The 26454-nt window shown below is 40.9% G+C and overlaps 1 protein-coding gene across 2 annotated transcripts in view; it reads left to right on the top strand.

The window, feature by feature from the left end:
• Positions 1 to 26359, top strand: part of C1QTNF7 (C1q and TNF related 7) — a 51336-nt gene extending 24977 nt beyond the window's left edge. For both annotated transcript variants that reach the window (XM_015862619.2, XM_015862620.2), the window contains 3 exons: positions 23679 to 23877; positions 24404 to 24649; positions 25359 to 26359. In XM_015862619.2, coding sequence (XP_015718105.1) covers positions 24412 to 24649; positions 25359 to 25990 — 870 coding nt within the window. In that variant the 5' untranslated portion in view covers positions 23679 to 23877; positions 24404 to 24411 and the 3' untranslated portion in view covers positions 25991 to 26359. The remainder of the gene's footprint in view (positions 1 to 23678; positions 23878 to 24403; positions 24650 to 25358) is intronic.
• The last annotated feature ends 95 nt before the right edge of the window (positions 26360 to 26454 follow it).

The following is a 26454-nucleotide window of genomic DNA, read 5'->3' as shown; positions in this document are numbered from 1 at the left end:
CTTGTAATCTGTTGCTCAAGACTAATAGCTACATAGCTGCTTTAATTGCTGTCTCACTAGTTGTGCATTTCCTGGTGGTTGCCTCAACCAGATGCCTTCTACTAAGGGACTAGTCATTACCAAAATGACAATGGACTAACAGAACCAATGGCTTCACTAAAGACAGCAGTACCATTAGTTCTACTGTAAGATCTCTTCAATATCCAGTACAGTTGGATAAAAAAAAGCAAGCAATGAAGGGTTCTGTTTCCTAATCTTCATAGCTATTGTGTGATGATAGGAGGTTTAAAAATCTACATATAAAAGAGAGAAAGTTGTGAAAGCTTATGATTGATGTGCAGTCTTTGTTTTTGACAACTCTAATATTTTTAAAATTGCAAATGTGAAAATACTATGAAAATGCCAGGCAGGACTCTGTCTGACAGTAATGTAGCTCAGAGATAAGTTTCTCCTAAATAAATGATATGAAGATATTGCATTTTGATGCATCTTGTATTTTCCTCTCTCTCTGTGGAGTCCTACTATCCATTACTGGTCTGGTACAGCCCCTCAGCAAATGTATATTTTTCTGAATGCCACCTTTGGGGCTTACAGACCTGAGGACTCAGGCAAGACGCAGTTGAGGCAGTTGAACTGAGACTTTGCATACTTAGTCTGCAAAGATGTCAAAAACTAAAGGTAGTTTTCCTGAATTATGGAAATCTGTGTCCATCCGTCATCACCTATAAATAATAGATTCTTTGTAAAGTGGGAATGGAAACAGCTTTCAATCTTTGCCACGTTGCTGTGTGCCTATAGTCTTTCAGGTGAGTTAGAAACAGAAACAAACCCTCCAAGACTGCCAGAAAGCTTCTAACCTTAAATGCTGAACATGACAATCAACAAAAGATCAGAAGAAGCAGAGTTCAGAGCTACATAGTATGGAGAGCCCAGACCAATCACCATTACTGTAGTGCCACAGGAAGCTCTTGGCAGTTGGGGTGCTAAAGTTTGCAGCTGGAAGAGAAGCCTGGAAGCCTCTCTTAGCAGGCTGTAGAAACAGAGGGTTGCAAAGGGCATGTGCCCTTTCTGCTTTTAGGGAAATCAGCCTACTGGAATAAGTACTATCATCTCTAGATTATCAATAGAGCTGATAGCTAATGTAATCTATCTTTGAGTGATGGCCTATTTCTGGAGTTCAAGTAACTGACAAGCTTAATACCTTAAACATAGTTATGGAGAGGAAATTGCCTGTTCTAATATTCCAGAGAAAAATATTTCCATTGTATTTTTAACATTTCCTCTGTGGCTTCTTAGATGTTTTCTAAAATCTATGATTACCTTGTGTAGCATTTGCCTCCAGCTTTTTCTACAGTAGTGGTGAAGCAGACTATGTGGTAATTAAAATGATTAGTTCTCTGAACTTCTCTCTTTTTGCTTATCAGCTGTTTCTCCAGCGTGCTCATTCTGCCTTGATGGGCTGTTGATAAATAGCTCCCTGAGATAGCTCACAGTCTCAACTAACTTGACTCTTCTGGGCCTGTAATAAAACAGAGGGAAAAAAATGGGTGCTCACCCCAGACTGACTCAGGCAGATGTCATTACTTCAGATCCTGGACAGCACAGAAAGCAATTGATAGAACATCTGGGAAAAGGTGACTGCCTTGGATTCTTTTTGGCCATGGGGAACCAGCATTGTGTTGTTACAGCACCAAAGGCACTGCCAGCACACCCTGATCACCACCTCAGCGCATTAACAACCTCCCACCTATCTGCAGAGTGGCATTAGCAGGTCCTCTGAATCTTTCCCCTCAGAGGAAAAAAGCAAAACAGAATAGGGAGTCCTGGAAGATGATGTCAAATCTTCAAGATTCAAGAGAGCCACAACATGAGTTTCTGAGCATTGCAAAAGGGTAGAACCAATCCCAGTTAGAAGACTAAATATTTAGGCATTATGTGTACGCATAGTGTTGGACATAACAGGGCAGCTGTGTTCTGCTGCTTCAAGACAGTGCTCCCTATCTGCGGCCATTCTTTGTTCAGGAAGGAAACTATTCTGGTTCCCCCGTTAAAGTGAGCGCAAAAGGTTGTAAAGAGGGTGAAAATCCATAGAAAACCAAGGTATTTTATCATTATAACTATTCACAGCACACTCCTGGATTTCTGTAATCTTTAAGTGGGGATTAATTCTTTTATTTATGTATGCTTTTGAACATTATTGAAATTCTTATAGGCAAAGAGGGAATTTAAAAAATAAAGTTTTTGGAGGTTTCTTCTTGAAGCAAAGTAGTTAAGGCTAAGGAAGGAGATAAAAATGAAGATACTACCTATGGGATTGATAGATGGCTTAAATATACTATTTTTTTTTTAAGAAAGAGCAGACTCAGCATGTGAGAAATATAGAAATATAGTCCTCTTCATGTTGGTCTTCCTGGTTGAAGAGTCTGATTGCATGCAGAGATGCTTGGATGAAGGCACTGCCAAAGACCATCCCAGTAGTGCTTCTGTGCTGTGAATATCACACTAGAAATTAGTCAACAGCTATGTCATCTTGATTTGCATGCTAATACAGATGATGCGATAAGGCTCTGGAGAGATGCGTCCATAGTTAGCTGGCAATAAAATTTGTGGCTTTTATGAATCACTGGAATTTCATAACTCTCAGGAGTGTATTTATCGAATGTTGCACCTTGCCTCTTAAATGAAGAAACATCTCAATTTGGCTACGTCCATGATGTCAACTCAGAAAGGAGAAAAAGATGTCACACTTCTCCCTGAAAACAGCAGGTGGAGAAGCAGATTTTCTAATGTTTTCCATTTACATGATATAGGACAAAAGCTTGATCGCTATCAGATCGTTATCATTTTATTACCTTGAGAACTCAGCTTTATGCAGGTGCTTAAAGCAGCCCTTGAAGTTCACACTCTATTGTAGATGGGCTGACTGTCCAATTTCTGCTTCAGATGGCTTCTACCATCAACTCTTCACTGCTGCCAGTGTTCTCTCTGGCTTCCCTGGGGACACCAGATGCTTAAATGATTCCAGTTTCCAAGCTGAAACAGATCATGGACAGCGGCCATGTGTTGTTCACATGCTTGCATGGGAGGGAAAGATCTTTCTCGTTTTCCTCTTGCTGGACCAATTTGCTCAAGAAGAAATTGTTTTAGATCAAACTGGCATCACTTTTAGCTAATTCCAAACTTTTCTAATATATTATTTTTTCCTAAATTCCTCTTACTATATCCTAAAAGACAGAAGATGCTTTGAAAGGGAACTACAGAAATGGGATGGTGTACTTTACTCCTAGCTTGCATGATAGGACAAGAAAAGTATTTAAACCTACAATTCAAAAGCTGTAGACATTGAAAAATAAGACAACAGCCACAAACATGCTCGTCTCCAGTGTTGCATAAGTAGACATAACACATAATGTACTGCAACATCACAGCAGGTCTCCCAAATTGAAAATAAGGAGGAATAAAACACTACCGTACCTTGGCTCTTAAATCCCCCGAATGTGTCATCTGTGTTGATTAGTTACTTTGATTTGTGCTTCCCAGAACAGTTCATTTTTTCCCTTTAATAAGAGTTTGGGTTGTAAATTGTCACTTGGATTGATAGCATTTGCACCAAACAGTGTAATTAGGCTGGAGCGACAGAATATATTACATTGTTTGTTTTCCATTATGTTTATTCCAGATGGTTTTTGTCACTGACTCTCTTCCTGAGCTGAACTGTTAATAAACATAGGATAAATATAAAGAATAAATTTTCTGCACTTGGTATAGACCAGTGGTGGTGGTTGTGGTGGGGTTATGCCGTGAAGTAATGGGCTCTCATTAGAACTGCACAAATGTTAATTCTCACTGACATGAGCAGGAAACAGAGAGCGTAGATAATGACTGGTTGAAGAAAATACTTTCTTTTTTCTTTTGGAACTCATCCGTTCAGACATTAAAATGAGATGACGATGAGTTCAGTTGTAGTGCTTTATTGCTTCTTTGGACAAAAGAAACCCTTTATGGTAAAGCTGCAGAGTACCTGGGTTCAAGTCTGTTATCTGCTGGAAAGCTCCTCCATGCCCCTTTGCAAGGTATTTCTGTCTGTGCCTCGGTTTCTATATCAGCATTCTGAGATACTTTTTCTCTTCTGCCTTTTGTTCAAAGTACCTGCCTAGGATGGAGGTGCAAAAATGATTTTGAAAAGGAACGCTTTAGAGAAAAAAACTCCATACGAGATGGAAACACAGTGTGGAAGTTACATGGCACTAGGACTGTCTTAATCTGTTCATTTTCCAAAGTGAAGTTTGGAGAAAACTGAAAGCAAACTAAACGATGTGACAGCAGACCTTGGAAAAGTCATAGCACTTAAGGACTTTTCCAGTAGTAGACCCTGTAGTTTTTCCACCAGAAAGAAACATAAGAAAGCCTGGGATGAAACAAAACAAGATCTATCCTACCATCCTTCAAAAGCGTCAATAACATCTCTCTGTCTCATTCACATTCCAATGCTTCCTCAGGTGAAAAAGGTGGGGGAAAAAAAAGTGGCTATGAGAGTGTTGGTTTGCCGAGGTTAGGAAGATTAAGCACATCCAGGGATGGTGACTCAACCACCTCCCTGGGGAGCCCATTCCAGTGCCTAACAACCCTTTCTGTAAATAAGTTTTTCCTGATATCCAACCTAAACTTTCCATGGTTCAACTTAAGGCCATTTCCCCTCATCCTGTCACCAGTGAGAAGAGACCATCCCTTCTCTCTGTAAACACCTTTCAGATATTGGAAGAGAGCAATAAGGTCTTCCCTCATTTTTCTTTTCCCCAGACTAAACAGCCCCAGTTCCTTCAGTCTCTCCTCATAGGACACATTCTCCAAGACCTTCACCAGCCTTGTTGCCATTCTCTGGACCTGCTCCAACACCTCAGTGTCCTTTATGTATTGAAGTGCCCAAAACTGAACACGGTACTCTAGATGAGGCCTCACCAGTGCCAAGAAAGTCAGTGAGAGCATGGCTGTTTTGGTCACTGAGGTAGCAGAAAAATGAGAACAGCCTGTGCCCGTGGTGCTGGGTGTCCCTCCAGGCCAGGCTTTGAGGCATGAAAGTGTTAACCCTTCTGGAATAAGGACAAGACATTCCAGCACTTGAATACACACAGTAAAAATAAACTTCTTGCAAGGATTGTAGCCTAATGGGGGTTTGTGCTCTGTCATTTGATTCAGTCATTTAGGAATGCAAAGCCCTTCTACCAGGTCTGGGCTCTGAGACCACCTTTGCTTTGGACTGCTGCTGAAGGTGAAGCAAACCTGCAGCAAGGACTTCACATAGTTCTGTGTCTCCCTGCAAGCCACTTGGTCATGCTGTGTCCAGTGGACTGATTAATGTCTGGCCAGTGCTGCAGAATCTCTTTCTCAATACTGAGGGCAAAAAGCTTTCAGTCCTGTGCGCAGTACTCACTGTGCTCTTCCCAGTGTTCATTTACATGGTAGGGCAGTGGTAAGACAGTCCTACAAACTTTATTTTCTGGAAAATAACATGAAAGAACAGTGTAGTGCATCAAACCCATGAGTGTTTAGTTGTTTGGATATACAGCTTAACCATTCTCAGACAGCTCACTACAGACAGTGTCAGACTAACGTGCAACAAGGTGCAAGTTGGATAACAGCTTTTCCCAGGCAGACAGCAACTCTGTGTTTTGTTTTGTTTTGTTTTGTTTTGTTTTGTTTTGTTTTGTTTTGTTTTGTTTTGTGCATTGGCCAGGATAGGGCTTGGACTGTGTGTTTTTGAGCAATAATAATGATAGTTCTCACTTCTGGCATGGAAACCTTTGTTTACCCCAATTCCCAGTGTTCACAGACCTCCAGTCAGAGTTCCTCTTGGAAGACTTTGACACAGCATCTGCGGCTGCAGCTTGAGCTGGCCAAGTGGCCACACAGTGACAGCAGTAGAGAAGGCACCTGCCTACTGCTCAACCCTCCTCTGTCTCACAGAGCTTCAGCCCAGATGGGCAATGCTGGTGAAGGAAAGCAGGACTGGGGAGAGACCTCTGCCCTAGTTGAGGTTGGAAGCATGTGCAATCACATGGCCCAGTCCAGATTTCCATGTCAAAACCAGCTCATTTCACATCTTTCCCTTTTACCCTCCTCATTTTCCAGCTGACTATCATCAGACTGCCAAAATGTTTTCCCTTACTCTCTGCTTTTTTTCCTGATCTTCCTGGCTACTCTCATCTCTTCTGTGCTGCTTCCTATAAGACTTGCAGTCTGTTGTACTTAGAAATTCTTATATTCTAATACTGAGAGGTGGTCTACCAAGAATGCACATGGAAAAAATGCTATATTTTGTACTGTTGACAAGTGGAGAACACACAGTGGAATATTCTCATTGATTTATTTGTGGGTAGTTTCTATACAAGAGAGTGGAGGAGAGAGTCTAGGAACATTGGACCAATTTCTGTTTGGTTACTCACTGGAAAACTGGAAACAGCCATGTAGTCAGATGGCTTACTCTGGACTTATACAAGTGCCAGTGAGAACATAATTTAGCCCACTGATTTTACTTTGCATCCCAGCGGACGTGGGCAAAACATGTGTTAAAACCTGAGTGCTGATTAAGAGCCCAATAATAGTATAATTCCACAGTTATCCACCTCCACTCTCCCTCTTTTGGTCTTAGTTAGAGTAGTATGGTCAGGTTGCAGTTGGACCTGAAGACCTTTAAGGTCTTTTCCCACCTGAGCAATTCTATGATTCTATGATACTGTGTCATTGACACCGTATTCTGTAAGTACCTTGTTCACAGAAATGAACAGTGATTGCAAAGCCATTAGTCAATTTGATGAAGTATTTGGCATTTTTCATTTTATTTATCATAGTGTTATGTTGTCACCTTAGATTTTCCTTGTCTTTTCTATTTAGCTCCAGAATGGACTGCTGTATTTGGAAATTCTTCTTTTGTAGCAAACTCAAACTGAAAAGTGGTGTAGGTCTATTATTAGCTCTCTCCAATTCTACTTGTGCCACTGAAGATGTTTCCAAAAACACTGTATGTCTGATCCAAGTAGCTTTGCTGCTTACAGGTGGCATAAAATCACAGTGCACGTACCTGACTTGGTTCACATCACTACACTGCATATTGATGTGTAGCAACACATGCTGTGGGCCAGAACAATGACCAGTAAATACCTGAAACTGACAAGGCGTTGATGCAAAAAAGCAAGAAGGAAGGGAAAAAAAACCCATGCTTTCAGGAGAACAGAAAGGAGGAAATTGATAAAAGAGAGCAGAAGCCCTCCCTGGATTTGGAAGTAACAGGACCTGCACACTGCGGTGAAAATTTTGTGAGCCTTCTCCATTTATCTTCATTTCAGTGGCATGCTAATGTGTTTGCTTTGCAGCATTAGTATGCTGTCAGAGCACTGCAAAAATTACGTTCGGCAACATATGCTAAGAAAGCTTATTGCAATGTTACTAAATAAGGTATTGTGCTTGTTCTACAGGGGAAAAATAAGTAAATTCTCTGAGTAGCAACAATAAGGGAATCTCTTCAGTCTGTTACATATTTGTCAAATGCTTGCACTGCTTTAGAGTGTTTTTCTTCCTTTCAATTTAATTCTCCAATTTCAATCTCCAGTTGATTATTTGGGGGGTGGAATAAAATCTTTTCTAATTTGCTATCGCTTTATTACAGTCTTAATTTGAAATTCATGTTGAGCCATTTAGAGGATTAATGACACACCAATTTTTCAGTATCTAGAAAGAAAAACAGCATCAAAAGGCAAATAATTTGGAGCAAAATGATGCTAAAGGCTTTAAGTTAGTACCATTGTTCTGTACGTTATTGTATTTCATCTATGAAAAGTATATTTTAGGATCACAAAACACTTTCTGCAGGTTGCCATTAGGTAACTCTGCCTCTCAGTCTGTGGTGAGGAGGAGATTGCTGCGTTCACTTCTGAATTTGGAAGGAACTGGCTATGAGGACAGGACATGTCATGTTTCCCAGAGGACCATGAGGCTAACATCCAAAACTGGAATCTAAGAGAGATTTTTCCATAGCAGCATATTAACTGTTGGGGATAACTCAGTGGCAGTACATCCACATCAACCTGGCTCACAGCCCACTGCTGGAGGGACTGTGCAATGCTCAGCCCCTCCCTCCCACAGCATTTTCCTGCAGAAGACCTAAGGGATTTATCCAGCCCTCCCAGAAACCACGTAGTGCATAGGTGTCCAACCTGGGCAGTATACACAAATATTGCTCCAAAAGTAATGCCTCCTATGTTTCCAAGGAACTACAATTGATACAAAGAACACAATACAATTTGATAGAGCAAATTCTCAGCTACAAAGTACTATTTTTCAACACAGTCACCGCCACTAGCTATGCAATTTCACCAGCAGTCAATAAGAGCCTGCATGCCATTCTAGTAAAAGTCTGTACCAGCAGACATGGTCAGATTTTTTTAGTTGAATGTCTGATAGCGACTCTAATACACTCTATTTGAAAATTCCCATGTAATGCATTTATGTCAACTGAAAATGGAGATGCAAATACAAAAACAAACAAAAAAAAAGTCTTGAATCTTTTTCTCACATTGGGTAATGCAGCCCAGACGATGAGGCCTAGGGTACCATAGCTGATGCAAAACCAGGAAAGAAGCCATTAAAATATCTCATTACATTTCCCATCTATGTGAAGGACTTCTGTATGCTGCTGAGGCCGTGCACTGCTGACTGTCATCTGGTTGTGCCTCAGCTTGAGCGAGAGTGGTGTGGGCTGAGTTCAAACTGAACCTTTGTATAAACTAATTTCCATACATCTTCTGTCTACTGCATTAGCTCTCCCACAGGCTGCCAAGATTACATTATTTGTTTTTAAAAATCTTACATGGAAATCAAAAAGTCTCCAACATCATCATTAAAATGCACAATGGGGACAAACGGAAAAACTAAATTTATCACTGGAAAAGGAAAACTGATATTCCTGTGAGGCTGGAAATCATTTTGGCGCTGCAATTATGGCACTTCACTATCTTATTTTTGTTATTTTTTCATCTGTTATTTATTTTTTCAAGGCCAATCAGTAATCATTTGTTTTATGGGGTGTGTTTTGGTCTGACAGTTTTCAAGTCTCCCTCATTCACATTCTGATTCCTCAACATGCTAAAGGACAGCTTATAAAACTCAGTTTCAGATAAACCAAAAATCACATTTATGCCATAAAAACCCTCCATGATTACGGGAAGATCTCTTTTCATTGGCAGTGAAGTAAGCATACAAAGTGTGCTTGAATAGCATTGTTCATTGGTGCAGCATTGTTTTCTCAGGGATGTCATGCCAAATTTTCTTTCCTCAGTACTGTCCTTATCTGAACCTGTAAATCTTTTCTTTCTGTAAGATGAAAAGTTCCAGATGCACCTGTTAAATCCTTTGGCTCTCCTTAGGATATTCACATCCGCTACACACAATAAAGACTAAAAAGAAATACGTCATCTTGTGACCATAGGAGTCACACAAACTGATTTTCTGAGTCACTGATAATTTAAAGTGGATTCTCTGCCCTTTTTATTTATCTTCAGAAGTGTCCTGGTTTATGGTTTGGCGATATCAGAAGCTGCTATAATCAGACTGAATATTTCAGTGGTAAAATCATCTAACACCATCAGGCTTGATCCTGAGGTGTGCAGGAGATGTTACCTTTGACGAAAGCTGCAAAGCCTTCTGAATAATTTGTAGTTTTAATAATGAATGAGCAACTGAAGCAGTGACTGAATCAAAGTTCCAAAATTGCAAATTGAAAGTTCAAATCAACTGGAAGGAGAGAAGCTGGACCACAGGTGTAAATCAAAGGCAGTGCCAGCCCCCAGACAGAGGCTCGTCTTTAACTCAGAAGGGGTTTGGAGAGCAGCAGGCAGGCTGTTTCTGTTTGCCATGAAATTTCCATAATGAATTACATGGAAAACACAACAAAAATCTGGTTCTTTCAGTTGTATTTCTTCCTTTAAGTAGCATTCCGTAATATATCTTTCTGTATGTCTTAAATTTATCGATTCTACATAGTCTTACTGTAGCTGTCAGATTGGCACAGCACCAGCTGGATGCTGCAGGACAGACAAATCTTCCCTGCAAATATCTTTCAGGAGTCACTAGTATTTTTCTTCTCTCCATTTGTGCTTTATGAGTTAAGTTAACTCCTCTGGCACCACTGCAAAGAAGGGAATCATTGCCCTTCTTATGGGAATGAAGTGGATTATGTGATTTGCCCAAAGCTACAAAGAGAATCAGCATCAGAACCAAAATGAGAATTGATTATTTACTTTAGTGCATTGTCCTATAATCCAATTAGCAGAGAAACCTCCTTTGCCCTCATCTTAGGCAGCTTCCCTGCACCTGTGAAAGGCGCTTACTTCCACAGTGCTTGCTATTTGAAACATCATTTTGCTGTTAAGGTTGATTTCCCCTCAGGAGGATAAGACCTACCGGTACATTTTTTACATCTAAGAGAAAAAAATAAAATACACTTCTGAATAAAAGAGATATAACAATGCACTTTAACTAGTGTGAATCAGTCATTCTGTGATTTTTCAGCAGCAAGCTGATGCAGGCAGCAGCATTCTTTATGCCATCTGGTGGTCAGAGACTATCAAACGCCAAGCTCAAAACCAGCATGTGACCCTTCAAAGGCACCACTGCAAATTTAGCTTCTGCTCTGATGATGACTTCTGAGCTGTTTATGTTTTCCTTTCTTCTACCATTCCTGTTCCTTGTCCTTCACTTGGATCACCGTGAGCTGGGCTGCTAAAACTTTGGAAAGCTTCAGGAAAACATGACCTGAAAAGAGGCTTAAGTACATGGATATTCTCAGGAGCAGTCCCAGCTTACAGAAATGCCATATTTCCATGGAACAGGGAACACTTTCTTCACTGCTTGGAGAAGGAAACTGACAAAACAATCAAAGAAATAAAAGTAGCTCCTATACACAGAAGACTGAGAGTATTGACATAAGTGGGTACCTTGGATAATGGAAACAACCAGGGTGACTTGTATTGCCTTCTTATTGCCTTTAGAAATGAACAGATACAGAATTTATGTATGTATATGTATATATATATATATATATATATATTTCCCCACAGAATGAATTAGTGGCTTCCTGTAGCTATACCTCAGTGCTGTGTAGGGCTGTGATGAGTTCTGCTCTGTGCCCTTGTGCAGTGACTGCTCCTCGCGGCTCAGGCCTTCATGTGAGGACAAGCAGGACCTCAGGAAATGGATTCACCTTTTTGGATTCACCTCTGGAAAAATAAAGGGAGGGACCAATTTCTGCATGTAGTCACGTTCTTTCAAAAGTGCAATCAAAAGAAATGCCACTACAGCAAGGGAAATACAGAAGTTTAATTAAAAAACCCAACAGTACCATCAGCTGTGCTGACATTTTTCCTACTTTTCAGTGGAAATAGAATTAACTGCCTTCTTTAATAATAAGCCCATTTTTTGAACAATGGGAAGAAACTATGAAGTTGATGTGGCTGATAGATCAGCTCAACAGCCCAATGCTATGGCCGCATAGCTGTGTTTGCAAGGCAGTTAAAGTGTCTTTAAGCTGATACATTTCAGCTGAGATGTTGAGAGAATAGATATGATAATTCCTAATCCCAAAGGGGTTAAGAAGTGAAGAGCATGCTAATTTTCCACAGTTTACATTACTGTTGCATAAAATGGACATTACTGCCTGCTAAGATCAGCCAACTAAAGACAGCATCTCACCAGACTCAGTCCACATTGTGTCATACTTTGTACACATACTAACACATTTTGTAAAGATATAACAACTCAACAAGAAAAGCTTCCTTGTTTGGATTGGACAGCCTTTAAAATCCTTCATTACACCCTGCAGCCCTAGCTCAAGTCAGTGCCAAGGCCTTGGTATGTGAGCAGCCTAAAGCAATTCAATATGTTGGGCAGAGGCTGTGGGTAGATCTTTCAGTGGATGTCCTTGGCCAGGTACAACTAAGGCTCACAAATTGCTGCTTGTGGTTTTGGCAGCAAGATGGGTTTCTGCTCCCGTCCTCTGGACCCAGCTGGGCCAATCCTAACTCACCTCAGTATTTCCCCACATCCCTCACTCAGCTAAGGTCTCCTCACTCCTTCACAGGCACAACAAACCCAAGCAAATGAGAGATCTGTCATTCCCCCTGCCTGGGTCGACCTGGTCCATTTTGACTGAAACAGGACAGGCGATGGACACAGGTGAGCCCCAAAAGCCTGATAATGTGCTGAGGAGGCCAGTGTTTGCAGGCAGGTGGTTGCCTTTCTGGCTGTCATCTCCTGAGTGGTGGGACGTCATGTGTGCACCTTATTCAAGCTCAAGAGGGTCTGGGATGGCTCTGCCAGCGGAGTTGTGAGGGTAATAACATCCAGCAACTTGGCTCGTAATCTTCATCTGGGAAGGCTCTCTACAAAATGAACATCTGTCCACAGCCTAAAGATATGTTTCAAAACTGATTTAATTAGACCAATGCAAGCGCCCATCTGGATACTTTTAGTGCTCTGGCTCCTGTTCACCTAGCAAACAACAGAAGTGGATGAAAATTCTTATCACCTGCCCATGTTGCAAAGTGGCCAGAAGGAAATAAGGATGTATCAACCACTCTAGAATGGCATTCTTAGCTTATGATTAAAAATTTTGCTGAATCCCGATGAGGATCTTTAAGAAGGTGCTGTCCATTGAGGTCTCCCAGGTACAGCAGCTACAAGCACAGCAGATGGGCCATCTGACCATGGCAATGCAAAGATCCATGTCATAGCTGGAACAGTGGACTCACTGAGTGTAGAAATGGTTTATATTGCATTATGTCCTGGTCGGTTACTTACCATGTGGGAATGCTTCCCTCCTTCACCCAGATGGATCTTCTGTTCCCCTACTACTGGACCACAAAGCATGCAGATGCTCCCCATCCATTTTAATACACAGTCAGATAGGCTAAAGAGCCCATAGGAAAGGCTGGTCCACAAAGAGAGCCCAAAGGAATGGCAGAAACAAACTGCAGACAGACAGTTAGATATTAAATCAGTACAAACATTTCTCCAGCAAAAGCCTAACTTAGACCACATAAGAATGAATTGATTGATTCTAGTTCAATTAAGGCATCCACTGAGGATCTGGCTTTTATTTAACTACATTATTTGAAGATAAACCAATAAAGTTTATGCATAAATGCTACAAAAGCATATCATACAGATTAAATGGGAAAAAAATCATTTTGACAACTAAGAGCACCATCATTTTTCAGTACCATTCGGAAGCTGCAGATAATCCAGGTCTCTAACGGGTCTTTTCTAAACCTTTAATGAAAAAACACCTCCAAATTTAAATTGCTTTCACTTCACCTCATGCTTATTAACCAACATTAAAGTTCTTTTTAAGAAAAACAATTGGAATTTTAACTAGTTACAGATGGTAGAGATAAAAATGGTCCTTAGAAATCTGTGTTGGAAATAGGATTTGCAGGGTAAGTACCATTTATGCTTGCTAATGTTATCCAGGCTGCCTGTTTGTAAACAAGAGTCAAAGGTCTACAAGTTTTTGCATGTGGTAAAAGTAAATCAGAAGAATGAGGGAAGACTGTGAGCTTTAGAACCTCATAGCTGGAGCTGCTTTATCTAATAACAGCATCTTTGACAGGTGCACTTCAAAAAATATCGGTTGTTTTTATGAAGAAAACAGTTCTGGTAACTGGTATCAATCTCTGGCTCTATTCTCTGGCTACCTCTGTTGAATAAAGGTGCACAAAACCCAGAAGCTATGGCCATTTGTTGCTTTGAAATGGCAGAGGCATTAGTGCTCTGCACCTGCTGCGAGGAGCAGGTCTTGGCTGTCCATCCAGCTCCACTATCAGTGATTTTCACCTCCAGGCTCCCTTGGCATTCAGCAACAGGGCAAAACTAGGAAAGTTTGGAGAGAAAAAGAATATAGCAAAAAAAAACCAACCCCAAAAACAAAGCAAAATACTGATGAAACTCCAAAGCAGAACAATCTCTTTACTTAATGGGATTCTTGTTTTTGCCAAAACCACTACTTTTGCTAACACGCTGTGAGTCGTTATTGCCCTCTCTGCAGTTGAGGGCCTCTGGAGAGGAACTTGTTTTGACTGTGATTACTTCTGCACAAGTGGTACCACCTGCACAGAATCTCCATTTCCATGGTCTGCAAGACAGGATTAGTCTGTAAAAGTCCACAAATGAGGAGAGGGCAGAGCCAGCACGTTGGGGCTTGGGGCTATACTGTGCACACTGCGGCTTTCCAACAGATTCCTCCTCTGTAACTGTTGGCATGTTGCATCCCTATTGTGGGCTGAAGACAGACCTCAAAGAGAGAGAAAGGACTGTGATATCTAGGCTCATCACAGCATGAATATTCACTACAGCAAACAGTCTACTTTAGCTAAATTTCTGGCAGAAAATAAAGAGTTCCACATCTGAGATTTCCATTTAAGGACTTTTCTCTTTCAGCTTGGCCAGCTGTAGCATCACTCAGGGTGGACAAAGCTTTTCACTGACTCAGGCAGTCAGCCCGCCAACACCTTTCTGCTGCTTTGTGGACCACTGCCCTTTTCTCTCTGTCCCATGAGGACATGGGGGCAATCTGGAGGGACATCCAAAGTCACACTAATATAGACCTCACAGCTGCTGCATGCTGAGCTGATGCATCTTTCCTTCATTCTCACCTTCCTCCTCAGTGTCTGGCTATTTGTGAGAAAAGCTAGAGCATTCTATATCCCAATAGACTGGGGACAAGGGGAAAATGGGTTTTTCTTCCATATGTCCGCTGGGGAGCAGGACAGATTTTGATCTTTGCTCCTGATGCTCCAACAGCAGAGAGCAGAGCTGCTCAGCAAAGCTCAGGAGCCCAGCAAAGTGAGGGGACAGAGGAGAAGGATGAGGAGGGCAACCCTGACAGGGATGGTGATTGTCATCACCCCATAAGCCTCCAGTGCTGTGTCTGTGAGGACATGTGGTCAACAGTAACAGCACTGCTTCCAGCTAGATACTTACAGAAAGAAAAGCAAGGACTGGCACAATTTTATGCTGTTGTTAAAACATTAAAATAAGCAAACTTTTTTTTGAATAACAATGACACACTTCTGTAAAGAAACTGTAATTATTTTGTTCTAAATATGCCAACAAAAGCACTATTTTACAGCATATCTGGAGAACTATCCTTAAGGCTGTTTTAGCAAGCACATGATGGTTTACACAGCTTTGAGAGATTCAAACTGGCGTTGTTCTTTTCTATAAGGGCCACTTATGTCTCCTGGAAAACATTATATTTGGGTTTTACTACTTTACTTAGATTTAAGTACTACAGAATGACAATCACTGCAGCAGGGACATCTGTGCCATGATGCTCATCTTTGGCAGAGACAAGATAATAGTCTCTGGCAGATGCATTTTTGCAGCTGCACTTCTGCATCTTTGCTAGAGACAAGGAGCCTACACTGATCCGAGGACATGGTTTGAAACAGCGAAGGTGCTAGATCTGCTGGAATCTAAAGTCAGTGCCTTTCTAAGGTAACTTATTAAAGAGCAGGCCTGTTATGGCCACTACCTGTTACAATGCAAAAAATACAAGGATCCAATGATATGATCGTTTTAAAAGATCAAAGGAAGACAAAAAGCTTGAAAGGAGACAAATGTGCTCTGTGTTTGATTAAACAAATTTACACATGGAAAGCCAGAGTTTAAACTGGTTCCAGGTTTATAGATAGAGTGTCCAGCAAGGCTGACAGAAAGCAAAGATTCAGAAAATATCTCCAGTTCATAAGAGCTTAGCTGCATACCAGAAGTGGGAAGACAGCCCCTGGGCAAGGATCACCATATGCTTCCCACATCCTCAGGAAGGAGTGCAAAGGCCTGCTGCAGGGCAGCCGGGGAGCAAAGGCACTGGGCTAGAAGGGCTTTTGATCATATTTAGCAGAGTCATTCAGATGTAACATTAATCCAAAAAAAAAGAGACATAATGAAATGTCTGTTATGGATGACTTCATAACTGCCCCAAGAGAACAAACTGGGACAGCAATTAATTTTATGGAGAACAGCAGAAGCTTATGAACTTCTGCAGAGACCTACATTCATGCATTGACAAAGCAAGGGGAATAAATAAAATCTGCAGGAGAGAAGATGCATCTATAAATTGTCTCCAAATTGTGTTCCTAGGTTTTCCCCCATAAGCTAATAAGTTTATAAAAGTTTGGTTGTTTTTAACTTTATATTGTATGTGTACACACGTATATATATTCATACATTTAAACTTTCCCAAAGAGTAAGGAAAACCAGAAGCCTCAAAACACGTCACAGCATCTCACTGAAAGAAAATGGAAATTCTAAGCAGGAAAGACACGGCATTTGTATACAAGAGACTTTTCAGTTGCAATTATCCTGTTCAAGATATAATGTGTATTTTAAGCTGTAAACAAAATCACAAACACTAAAATAGCACTTTACGTAATGCCCAATGAAGATATCTATCACAAAGATAAGAACAACAAAACAGTTTATTACATGCCAGCTTACTGCTGTTTATAGCTAGAAACGAATCTAAGTAGATCAACTGAGGACATCAGATAATAGATCTGAGTTGAAGAAAATTAACTCCATCAGTCAAAGTCAAATAGCAAAACAAAACCTTTAGTAAATAGATTTGACATTAAATGCAACCACCATGCTCCAGAACCTTAAAGAAAAGCTAAGTGACAATCAGAACACCCTTGGCAGGCTGAGATCAGGCCAAATTTAAGTGAAAATGAGATGAAATCTGCTGCCAAACACTGTGTGACCTTCTGACCACCTGGAAATGCTGAGTCCTGAGTAGACCCCGCAGAGGTCACTGCAGAGAGCCATGCACATGTAAAGCAAAGCCAAGGCAAAGCCCACCCTCAGCAGGCAAAGGATTCCCTTCCTACTACCAAGTGTCCAGCCAACTGGCAGTGGCACCTTCTTCATGCCATTCCCTTTGGGCCCCCAAGGAAACAAGCAGGTAGGATGCAAGACAAAAAACAGGAAAATTAATGCTGCAGGAACTTAAGAGAGCGCACACCTTCAAGGCCATTTATAAGTATGAGTCATCTGGTTTCAGTGGAGCTATGCCCAGCTACGTGAGGCTGGAATTTTGTTCTCATTGACAAGCAGGGGTACAGCTGATGCTCTGATATGAAGTCAAAATTGACTGACTCTCAGATGCTAGACCTCGTCTGCCCTGCACTGAAGAAACTGCAAGAATTATGCTGACTTAATCCATTTTAATCTCCCATGAGATAACTGGTTTGAAATAAGAAATGGTGGGCCCAGTTACTTAGAAAAAGCAGAATCTGAAAAATGCTTTTGAAAGAACCAGATTTTACATCAGCAGAACAATACTATCTCTGTTATTATTGTATAAGTTGTTGCTTTCCCTTCCCTTCTGTTTTCCTGTATTCACTTTGCTGCACCTTTTCATGTTATACATATTAAATTCTTTTTACAGATTTCTTAGATTATATTGTAATTAGTATCTGTAGTAAGTTATAGTAAGCTGTCAGAACAAGTTAATAGACTCATGCTTATACAACAGCATGAGTTTGTCCCTTTCAAGGTCTGGGCACAATATAGAAAGCATATAAATGAAACAATACATTTTTTTCTTCATAAGATTTCTCTATAGAGATTTGGAGCTGTCTGCTTGCAATACCCAAGTCAGAAATACAAAAGGAAAAAGATTAGCTGGTGTCAGCCATTCATAAGCAAAAATTTCTTGTAATAGAATTTATTTTTTTCAGTGTGTTCTCAAAACAATCCAAACATTTATTCATGTCAAGGAATTTGATTTTACAGCTTCACAACACAGAGAAGTCTGTACAGGATTTAGATGAGATTCTGCAAATCCAAACATTCTACCACAGAAATGGCTCTCATCAGGAGGCTGAAAGAGAGCAAATCTTGAAGGGCAAGAGTTGGCCCTGCAGCTCAGTGAATGCTGCAGCAGGGAGAGAGGAGTAGGGGTCCATATGGAATTAAGTAGATCTTTGTAAGCTCATGCTGCAAATTGTTATTTCCATATGTATAGAGCGGACACAGGCTGCCAGATCACGATCATAATGTTTTTTTATTAACTCAATCTGTATCAATTGCTAAAGACATGAGGGCATTAATAGGATGGGTTGTTCCCACCCTGCCAAGGCAAAGGACCCCATTGCAGTCCAGCTGAACCTCACCCATGGGCTGATAACTCAGCTTGGCCTCAGCCCATCCCACAGATGTGTCCAAATCTGGAGGTGCCCCAGATGCCCCCCACTGTCCTGCTCCCTGCTGGGTCTGTGAGATGGGCAATGTCCAGCCCTGCCACCTCACAGGGTGCAGGTGCGAGCGCACCATACCCAGACCCAGGGAGCAGTCACAAAATATGAAGCTGCAGAAAATCAAGCCCATCAACTAGAAACACAGGCACTGTGTGGGTGACTGCTGGCCGAGGGTCAGCTTGGTTGGAGCTGGCATTTCTGAGTGGCATGATGGGGGCCATGAAGCATTATTCTGTCTTCTATAGAAACACAAGTCTTTATTTCATTGGATTATACTATAATGTAGAATTTATATTTTATCTTATTTCAGTGCTCCAGACTGTTTGGAGCTGTCTTTTTAACGCGCGTGTTCTTTTGTCTCACAGACAGAGGTTAATCTCATTGAAAATCAAGTTGTTATTTACAAATTTGATTTAATCAGGCAGAAGTATAATTTAAAAATGTGCCATTACCCAAAAGCAGACATTACATAAATTTCATTCTATTTTTCACTCTTCTTGGCTCCTATCTCCGGAATCTGACATTAACCACAGCAAACACAAAAGTGGATAAAACAAGCCAAATTCCCCTTTCTCTATTCCAGTGTAAATATAGGAGTAATGCTGTTGAAGTAATCACTTTGAGGTAGAGACCAGGATTTTCTCTGAACAGCCATTAATTGTCAGGAAACGATGTCGATCTTGAGGCCAGATTTTCATCTTGTGAGTTGACAAGACCCATGCAAAAGCACTGGCATGGATGGGACCTCTGGGATGCACACAGTGGGACAGCCTGGCAATCCCAGAGGCTGGGGACACCTGCTAATGTGCTCCTGTGTTTGAAGATGTCACTTAGCTTGTGGTGTGCCATTCTGAAAATCCCATAAAGCTTCAGTGCCCTGGTACTGTTTTCAAAATGCATTCATTTCTCAAAAGGTTGAGCCTTATTGATTTACATTAAGTTTCAATCATTTATATGCTTGAAAATGCATCTATCATTTCTGTAGGTGAGACATGGTCTCCTGAGACCTATACCTTTGTGAGATTCAACTGCAAAGCCATCATCACCTCTCCCTTAAGTTGCACTTAAGTAAGTTTTGTTTTCAGGCTCTCCCTCTGGTATTCCTGAGCAGGACAACGAAATGGCATGTGTCAGAAAATGGAGACCTTGTAGCTAACTCTGGATAGGGGATAGTGCAATGCCCTGTAGACTCAGACCTATGTGAATTGTGGCAGCACTCACAGACTACACATTGGTCAAGCATGGAGTCCTCTAAGTGTTTACCTTGGGTCTGCACAGGTGATGGGCCTGTTGTTCCAGGTGTACCTCTCAGTTTCTTTAGGAGAATACTGATGGAGATAGTGTCAAAGGCTTTGCTGAAGTCTAGATAGACTACATCAACAGCCTTTCCCTCATCTACCAGGCAGGTCACTCAATCATAGAAGGAGATAGGTTGGTCAAGCAGGACCTTCATTTCATGAACACGTGCTGGCTGGCCCTGATCCCCCAAGTTGTCTTGCACATGCTGTGTGATCTCACTCAAGATGATCTGTTTCATAACCTTACCTGGCACTGATGTCAGGCTGACAGGGCTACTTAGGACCCTTCCTGGATACAGGAGTCACAGTTGCAGACCATAAGCAGCTGACCTGACTTCTCAGCTGTCAGTCAAGACAACTTCTGTCAGACTTTATTTACCTTCTTGCATTTTCTGGTACACTTTGTACCAGCCCTCATGTGAAAATTCCCCCAGTTGAGGCAGTCTAGATCACTGATAATTGGGCATTTTTAGTAAAAATGGCCTTGTAAATAACAAGAATGGGTGGACTTCAATTGAGACACTGAGGAATAAAATTACTCCCATTGCTTTGATATTTTGAAAACCAAACAATTTGAACTTCCAGGATCGACTATAAGCTCTTAATTTTTTGTGAAGGCATTAAGACATGGTTGAAGAATCTGACCACATTCAACATAGTTATGAAGGAGGCTGTTTAAACATGACTGAGTGCACACTGAAGCAAATCAGACCATTAAATGTCAGCACTGCTAATAAGGCCTTAATGGATTGTTTTCTCAGAAATATTTAGCTAATGTTCTTTTCCACTGGCTGATCCCTCTGGGCACCATCAGTCATTCTGGGACTAGCAATCACAAGTTCAGATGGCTCAGAAGGTTTCAGGTCATTCTCCCTCTCTTAAGGGAAACAAAGACAACATAAAACTATGTGAAGATTGATGGCTGTATAGCTAACCCACAGAGTGTGGCAATGGCCAGCTGTGGACTTGACACGTACATCCCACAGCAGGGATGCAAGGTAGTGATGTGAGGTCTTAAGAGCCTCTGATGTCTGAGAGACACAGATGCACTGACTGTTATGTTCTGCACTACTAAGCCATTGTGAATTTTGCAGATTAGAAAGGACCAAGAGTATTAATATTTCTCATCTACAGCTTTTTGCACAAGGAAGTTATTTAATATATCTTTCCATCCTACCCAGATGCCTGTGTACATGCACTGGAAGCAAACTCAAAGCTAGCAAGGAAGCATAAATGTATGAATGCAGCCAAGATAGCTTGTGACTAATAACTGCTGGCTTTTGACCCAGTTTTTATCTATAAAAGATTGATGGGAAATCTCTTATGATTGTTTCAGAACAATGCCAATTAGTAAATTTAAAAATTAAGATGTGCATAGCTGGATAAGGGAGGAAGATTAGGTCATATACCAAGAAGTCTCAAGACTGGGAATTTGCTACAACTATTTAATTCTTAAAAAAAAAATATGTTATCAAGTACAATCTGAGTATACTGGTAATGCTTTGAGATTTCCTAGAAACCTGATGATACAAATCCTCTGCCCAGCATGTAGCTTCAGTAGGAATGTAATACATAGACTATATTCTCGTGGTAGAGATGGTAGATCTGTCATGTCAACAGATCCGCAACAACAGATCAGAATAACTTTTAGAATACTTTTCTGACATCAGAAGAATCAGATGATCTTCCATGTTCATGCGCAAGGGCAATGGTTATGCTGCTTGTGCAATATTAAAGGTGATGAAACAACTGCATGTGCCACTCTCACTTAGAAAAGCTGTTCTAGAAATCACCTCACATTAGAAGTAATGAGCGTGTCTATAGACTTCCAGTGAAAGCTTTGGCATGTGCTCATGCTCCGATTTGGTACCCATTGAAAAACCACTTTCTAAACTTGGAAGAACATTCTAATCCTTTGTTCACATCGTTCTCTTTATTATCTTTGGTGCTGGCTTCAGTGAAGATAATTGTAATTGTTGTTAACATGAATACCATCTGCTTGTTCTGATTTTTGCTATTTGGATTTAAAAAAAATGAACTTCTCGAGTGTTGTTTTTCCTTGAAGAAACATTATTTGGCACATATAAATGACATTGTTTCCTATTCCAACTTGCAAACAAAAGTGTACGTTTTTGAAAAGGACAACTAGAAAAAAAGAAGAAAGTCTAATTTATGACTCACTTTCTGCCTAACGTTTAACTCTGTGTGATCAAGTATTGCACTGGAATATAGGCGACTCCTGAAAAAAGAATCTGGGAAGTCTCATTCTGCCTTCTAACTTCTTGAATCTCAGTGAACTGAAAACTCTGATTTTGGTCTCCTCATTCAACCTGAAATTTCAAAAGTGTGGCCTTAAGTTCTTGTTCACCTCCAGACTAACAGTTTATCGTTTAGAGCAACACCCAGGAAACAGGAGGCGTGGGTTCAATGCCATACATCCTCTTGTGGTCTGAGGTGATTCACACTTCCCAAGAGACTGCTGCAGTGAAGTAGAGAGGCGTCCTTCACTCCTCCTTTTCAAAGTGGATTGTTGTCCATGAAGAAATATAAGAGCCAGAAGTCAAGGCTAAAACAGGTCCTGATTCTGTGGCCTAACATGTGGTTTCCCAAAGGTAATTTCTTTGGGGACCACTGTTGGAATTAGCTTTCTGTATTTCCTCTAAGCCTAAATTTGGGACTTTGAACATCATCATCTGAACCTTATTACCATTTTCTCTTAATCTCGTCTCTATTACCTGTCCTGCAGTCCCACTATTTAGGTTCACAGTCCCATCTTTCCTTAAGAACCCCATCTCACTGCTGAAAACTTTTCCTGTTTATTTTCCAACACCTGTGTTCCTTTCCCTGGCCAAACTCACCCTCAAACCACAATGTCCCTCTAAGGCACGTCCTTATCCCAACAACCCTGTACTCCCTACCTTCCCCAAATGAATTTTTCCCCAGAGCCTTTGCAGGAACACACATCCCAGGCTAATTTATTTCCCATAGGCACATGAGAAGAACAGCAGGAGAAGTAAGGGAACTGCAGACAGCTTCACACATCAGTAGGTTACCGGCCATCTGATCACTGGAGCAACTGCATGACAGCTCTCGTTATGTTTTGTCAGAGATCTTGGACAGGCAAAAACCAGCAGTTGTGGACATTGTTTCTGCTTGGCTGATGTACAACAGAGTGTGGGAACATCTAGCCTACTGATTCGGGCTTTCATCTGGCAAAGGGTAGTTTTTGTTCCCATCCTTGGTCCTTAAGTCATGTCTGCTTCTCATCCATCAACTCCATGTAAAATTCATAGGCAGTCTTAGGCTTCAGTTCCCACCAAGCTGCTCCCTCTTGGCCACGTGATTAAGTTGTTCCTGTCCACAGACAGCTCTGCTGTCCCTGATATAAGTCCCATGAAAAACCATGAGCTTTATTTGGGAACACTCAATAAAATATCAGAGCAAACATTACTGTGAAGTTTATGCTTACAGTTAACTACTGCCTTGGAGTCATCATGCACTGTTCTCCTGTAATGCCGCATATTCATATGTTAATTCACTCTTGGAAGCTGTTGTGCCTGCCTGTACTGTAAGCGTTTATCAAATGACAGCAAAATTAATAGTTTGGCTTCTGCCAATTTGATATAAGACGATTAATATGAAAAGCAGAATATAAATCACTGAAGATAATTTTGGAGCATCACTTACTTCTCTTCAGTAATCAGTTCATTCTTTTTCCTTCATTGCATCAATATGAAGATGCAGCTTCTCATTTTCTGCTCTTGGTAAAGACTGTGGATGTGGATGTGGATGTGGATGTGGATGTGGATGTGGATGTGGATGTTGATGTGCTGATCTTTTTCCCTGCTGAATAGTTTTGGTCATGCCATATATCACAGCATGGCCATGGAGATAACCTGAACATGAGGTAAATATGTCCATTCTGGTTTTCAAGTCAATCAGCAAAGCCAATCATACAACAGAGTAGGGAATGAAAAGGATTTCTATATTGATTTGTTTTGTAGTATATTTAAGAGTTTGAGAATGAACCTGATTTTCATCTTAGCCCCATTTCTTTTCTTTCTCCCCATAGAAACCAGTGGACTCTGATTTGCTTCTGTGCTGTAAGCTGGCTCTGAAGGAATGGACAAATCCAACAAAAACCCCCATGGATGTGTTCTGAGAGTCCAGCAAGTGAATTAGAAGAAACAACTTGACTCACAGTATCTCACCTCACTCATGACTGAATCTCAGCTAATGCAACACTAGTTTTGAACACCTTTGCATATCAGGTACTGCAAATCCTCAACACATTTCTGTTTTTGTAGTGTTTTTCTCCTTTAATCCCTCAGTATATGTAATGCAAAAGAGAAATCCCATTTAATGAATTGTTCATGAAAGCATCCAACCACAATATATAATACTTTAATGACTTTTCTTTCAAGATATTGTGATATAGCTCATTTCACATGGCAGTCCAGCCTAAGCTTAAAAAGAAATTCCTGTTAGCACCAGAGCCATAGGACAGTGATCTGCTCCCATCTGGCCCATTACAGCAGAGTAATGGTGCTGAGGTTGCCAGAGTGTACAACCAAGCAGTGAAGCTGTAATTCTCTTACTGGTGTCCCTTCTCCAAACTTGGCAAGTTCCTGCTACGGTTAGTCAGGATGGAGATTCATTTACAAGGATAAGGACTTCAAAATGAAGTAAAGGTGCATGCTTTTTCCTCACTAGAAAATGCTGCTCCCGCTGGCCATCTGAATGGAATCAGAGTATCATCATATACGTAAAGTATTCTCCATATGCACTTTTTTCCAGATTCAACGATGTTTGTGTTGCTGTACATTACAAGTTTTGCCATCTACACCAGTGAACAACCCCTTCAAAACCAGTTCAAAGGAGAGAACTACTATACCAGATACATCTGCAGTATCCCTGGGTTGCCAGGTCCTGTGGGCCCCCCCGGAGCTAACGGAGCCCCAGGGCCACATGGACGCATTGGTCTTCCAGGAAGAGATGGTAGAGATGGCAGGAAAGGAGAGAAAGGTGAAAAGGGGAGCGCAGGTATTGAAAATTTACATCAACTAACATAGTAATGCATCAAAATAAGAGCTTTCATCATTACTAGTATGCATATACATATGATGAACATGTGTGTATGTGCCCATGTGGGCTTAGTGTGATGCATGTAGTGAGAGAAAGAAAATGTGCAGATATATTTTAGATATGTCTAGTATGCATACAACCAAATGTGGAAATAAATGTAATTGCACAGCCTTCCTATGCACAAACATGAAATAAAAAGGGGACATTGCAAAGCCATGTGCGGCAGCACTGGTGGCAAATAATTAGCCTCATTTGTGCTGTTAGTTAGGAAACAAAGATTAATAGGCTTGTAGGTACAGAATAAAACCACTGAATTAGTAAATAATGTTTAGTGCACTGGCATTGGGTAACCACAGTGCTGTCCTCCACACTAGCAGTATCCATGCCTCTGTCAGCAATGGATATGTAGTTCTTCAGTGTTTAATCCAGGTGTATGAAGAAAACTAGGGGTCTAAAAACAAGGGACTCACAGGCTGTGTAGTCCACTGCTCTGTTTCAACTCGCTATTCTTTTCACAAGCTTATTTAGAAGATTTTGAAAGCATTCTTGAAGTATTCTGAAATTCTGGCCTTGCTTTTCTTGCCTGTTCAGATATACCCAGTAGCTTGTGCAATCATTTACTGAGATAACAATTGAAATGATTAACTAACTTAAAATGTTTTTGAAGGTTTAAGAGGGAAAACTGGGCCATTAGGACCAACCGGAGAGAAAGGAGACCAAGGTCAGTCTGGAAAAAAAGGACCAGGAGGACTGATTGGTGCCAAGGGTGAAGTAGGTCCAGCTGGACCACCTGGACCTAAAGGAGATAAAGGAGACCGAGGAGAGCCAGGTGCACCAGGGGTCTGTAAGTGTGGGAAGATAGTGCTGAAATCTGCCTTTTCTGTTGGCATCACCACCAGCTACCCTGAGGAAAGACTACCAATTGTATTCAATAAAGTCCTCTTCAACGAGGGTGAACATTACAACCCTTCCACAGGGAAGTTTATTTGTGCCATCCCAGGGATTTATTATTTTTCTTATGACATCACCTTGGCAAATAAGCACCTTGCCATTGGGCTGGTTCACAATGGGAAGTACCGCATAAAGACATTTGATGCAAACACAGGAAACCACGACGTAGCTTCTGGGTCCACTGTGATCTACCTTCAGCCAGAAGATGAAGTATGGCTTGAGATCTTCTACGCTGACCAAAACGGTCTCTTTTCAGACCCAACATGGGCAGACAGCTTGTTTTCTGGATTTCTCTTATATGTTGATACAGATTATCTTGATGCTTTGTCAGACGAAGATGAGCTCTGAAGCAGATCATGTCAAATCACAGCCAAACGACAATCCAGCACATGACTTTATCTAGCCGTGTGTGGGACACAAAGTGGAAAATGAATAACCTGGGAATTTATTTTTGCTTTGACAGGAACCAAATTTGAGTTCAGATGGAGATTTCTAGAATCAAAGTTGGATTCTTTAACAAACAACAGGGATATCAAAAGGAACTATAATTAAGAAAAGACTGCATTGCTCCAGGACGGACTCCTCATGGAAGTTATGTTTACGATACTATTTAAACAAATTTAAGATGTTGTACATTGGATTTTATATAAAATATATTAAGTTACAAAGTAGAATTGATATTTTGTATACGATATTAAAGAAAAATTGAACAATTGACATCAATATTGTCCTTGGTCATTATGAGTCAGGCAATGTACTTCTTGTTTTTAAGGAAGGAGTAGAATGGAGATGTCTGCTGAGCTGGTCACAAG

The sequence above is a fragment of the Coturnix japonica genome, chromosome 4 (assembly GCF_001577835.2).
Source record: "Coturnix japonica isolate 7356 chromosome 4, Coturnix japonica 2.1, whole genome shotgun sequence".
In the NCBI taxonomy this organism is placed as follows: Eukaryota; Metazoa; Chordata; class Aves; order Galliformes; family Phasianidae; genus Coturnix; species Coturnix japonica.
This window is presented reverse-complemented; position numbering and strand designations above follow the sequence as displayed.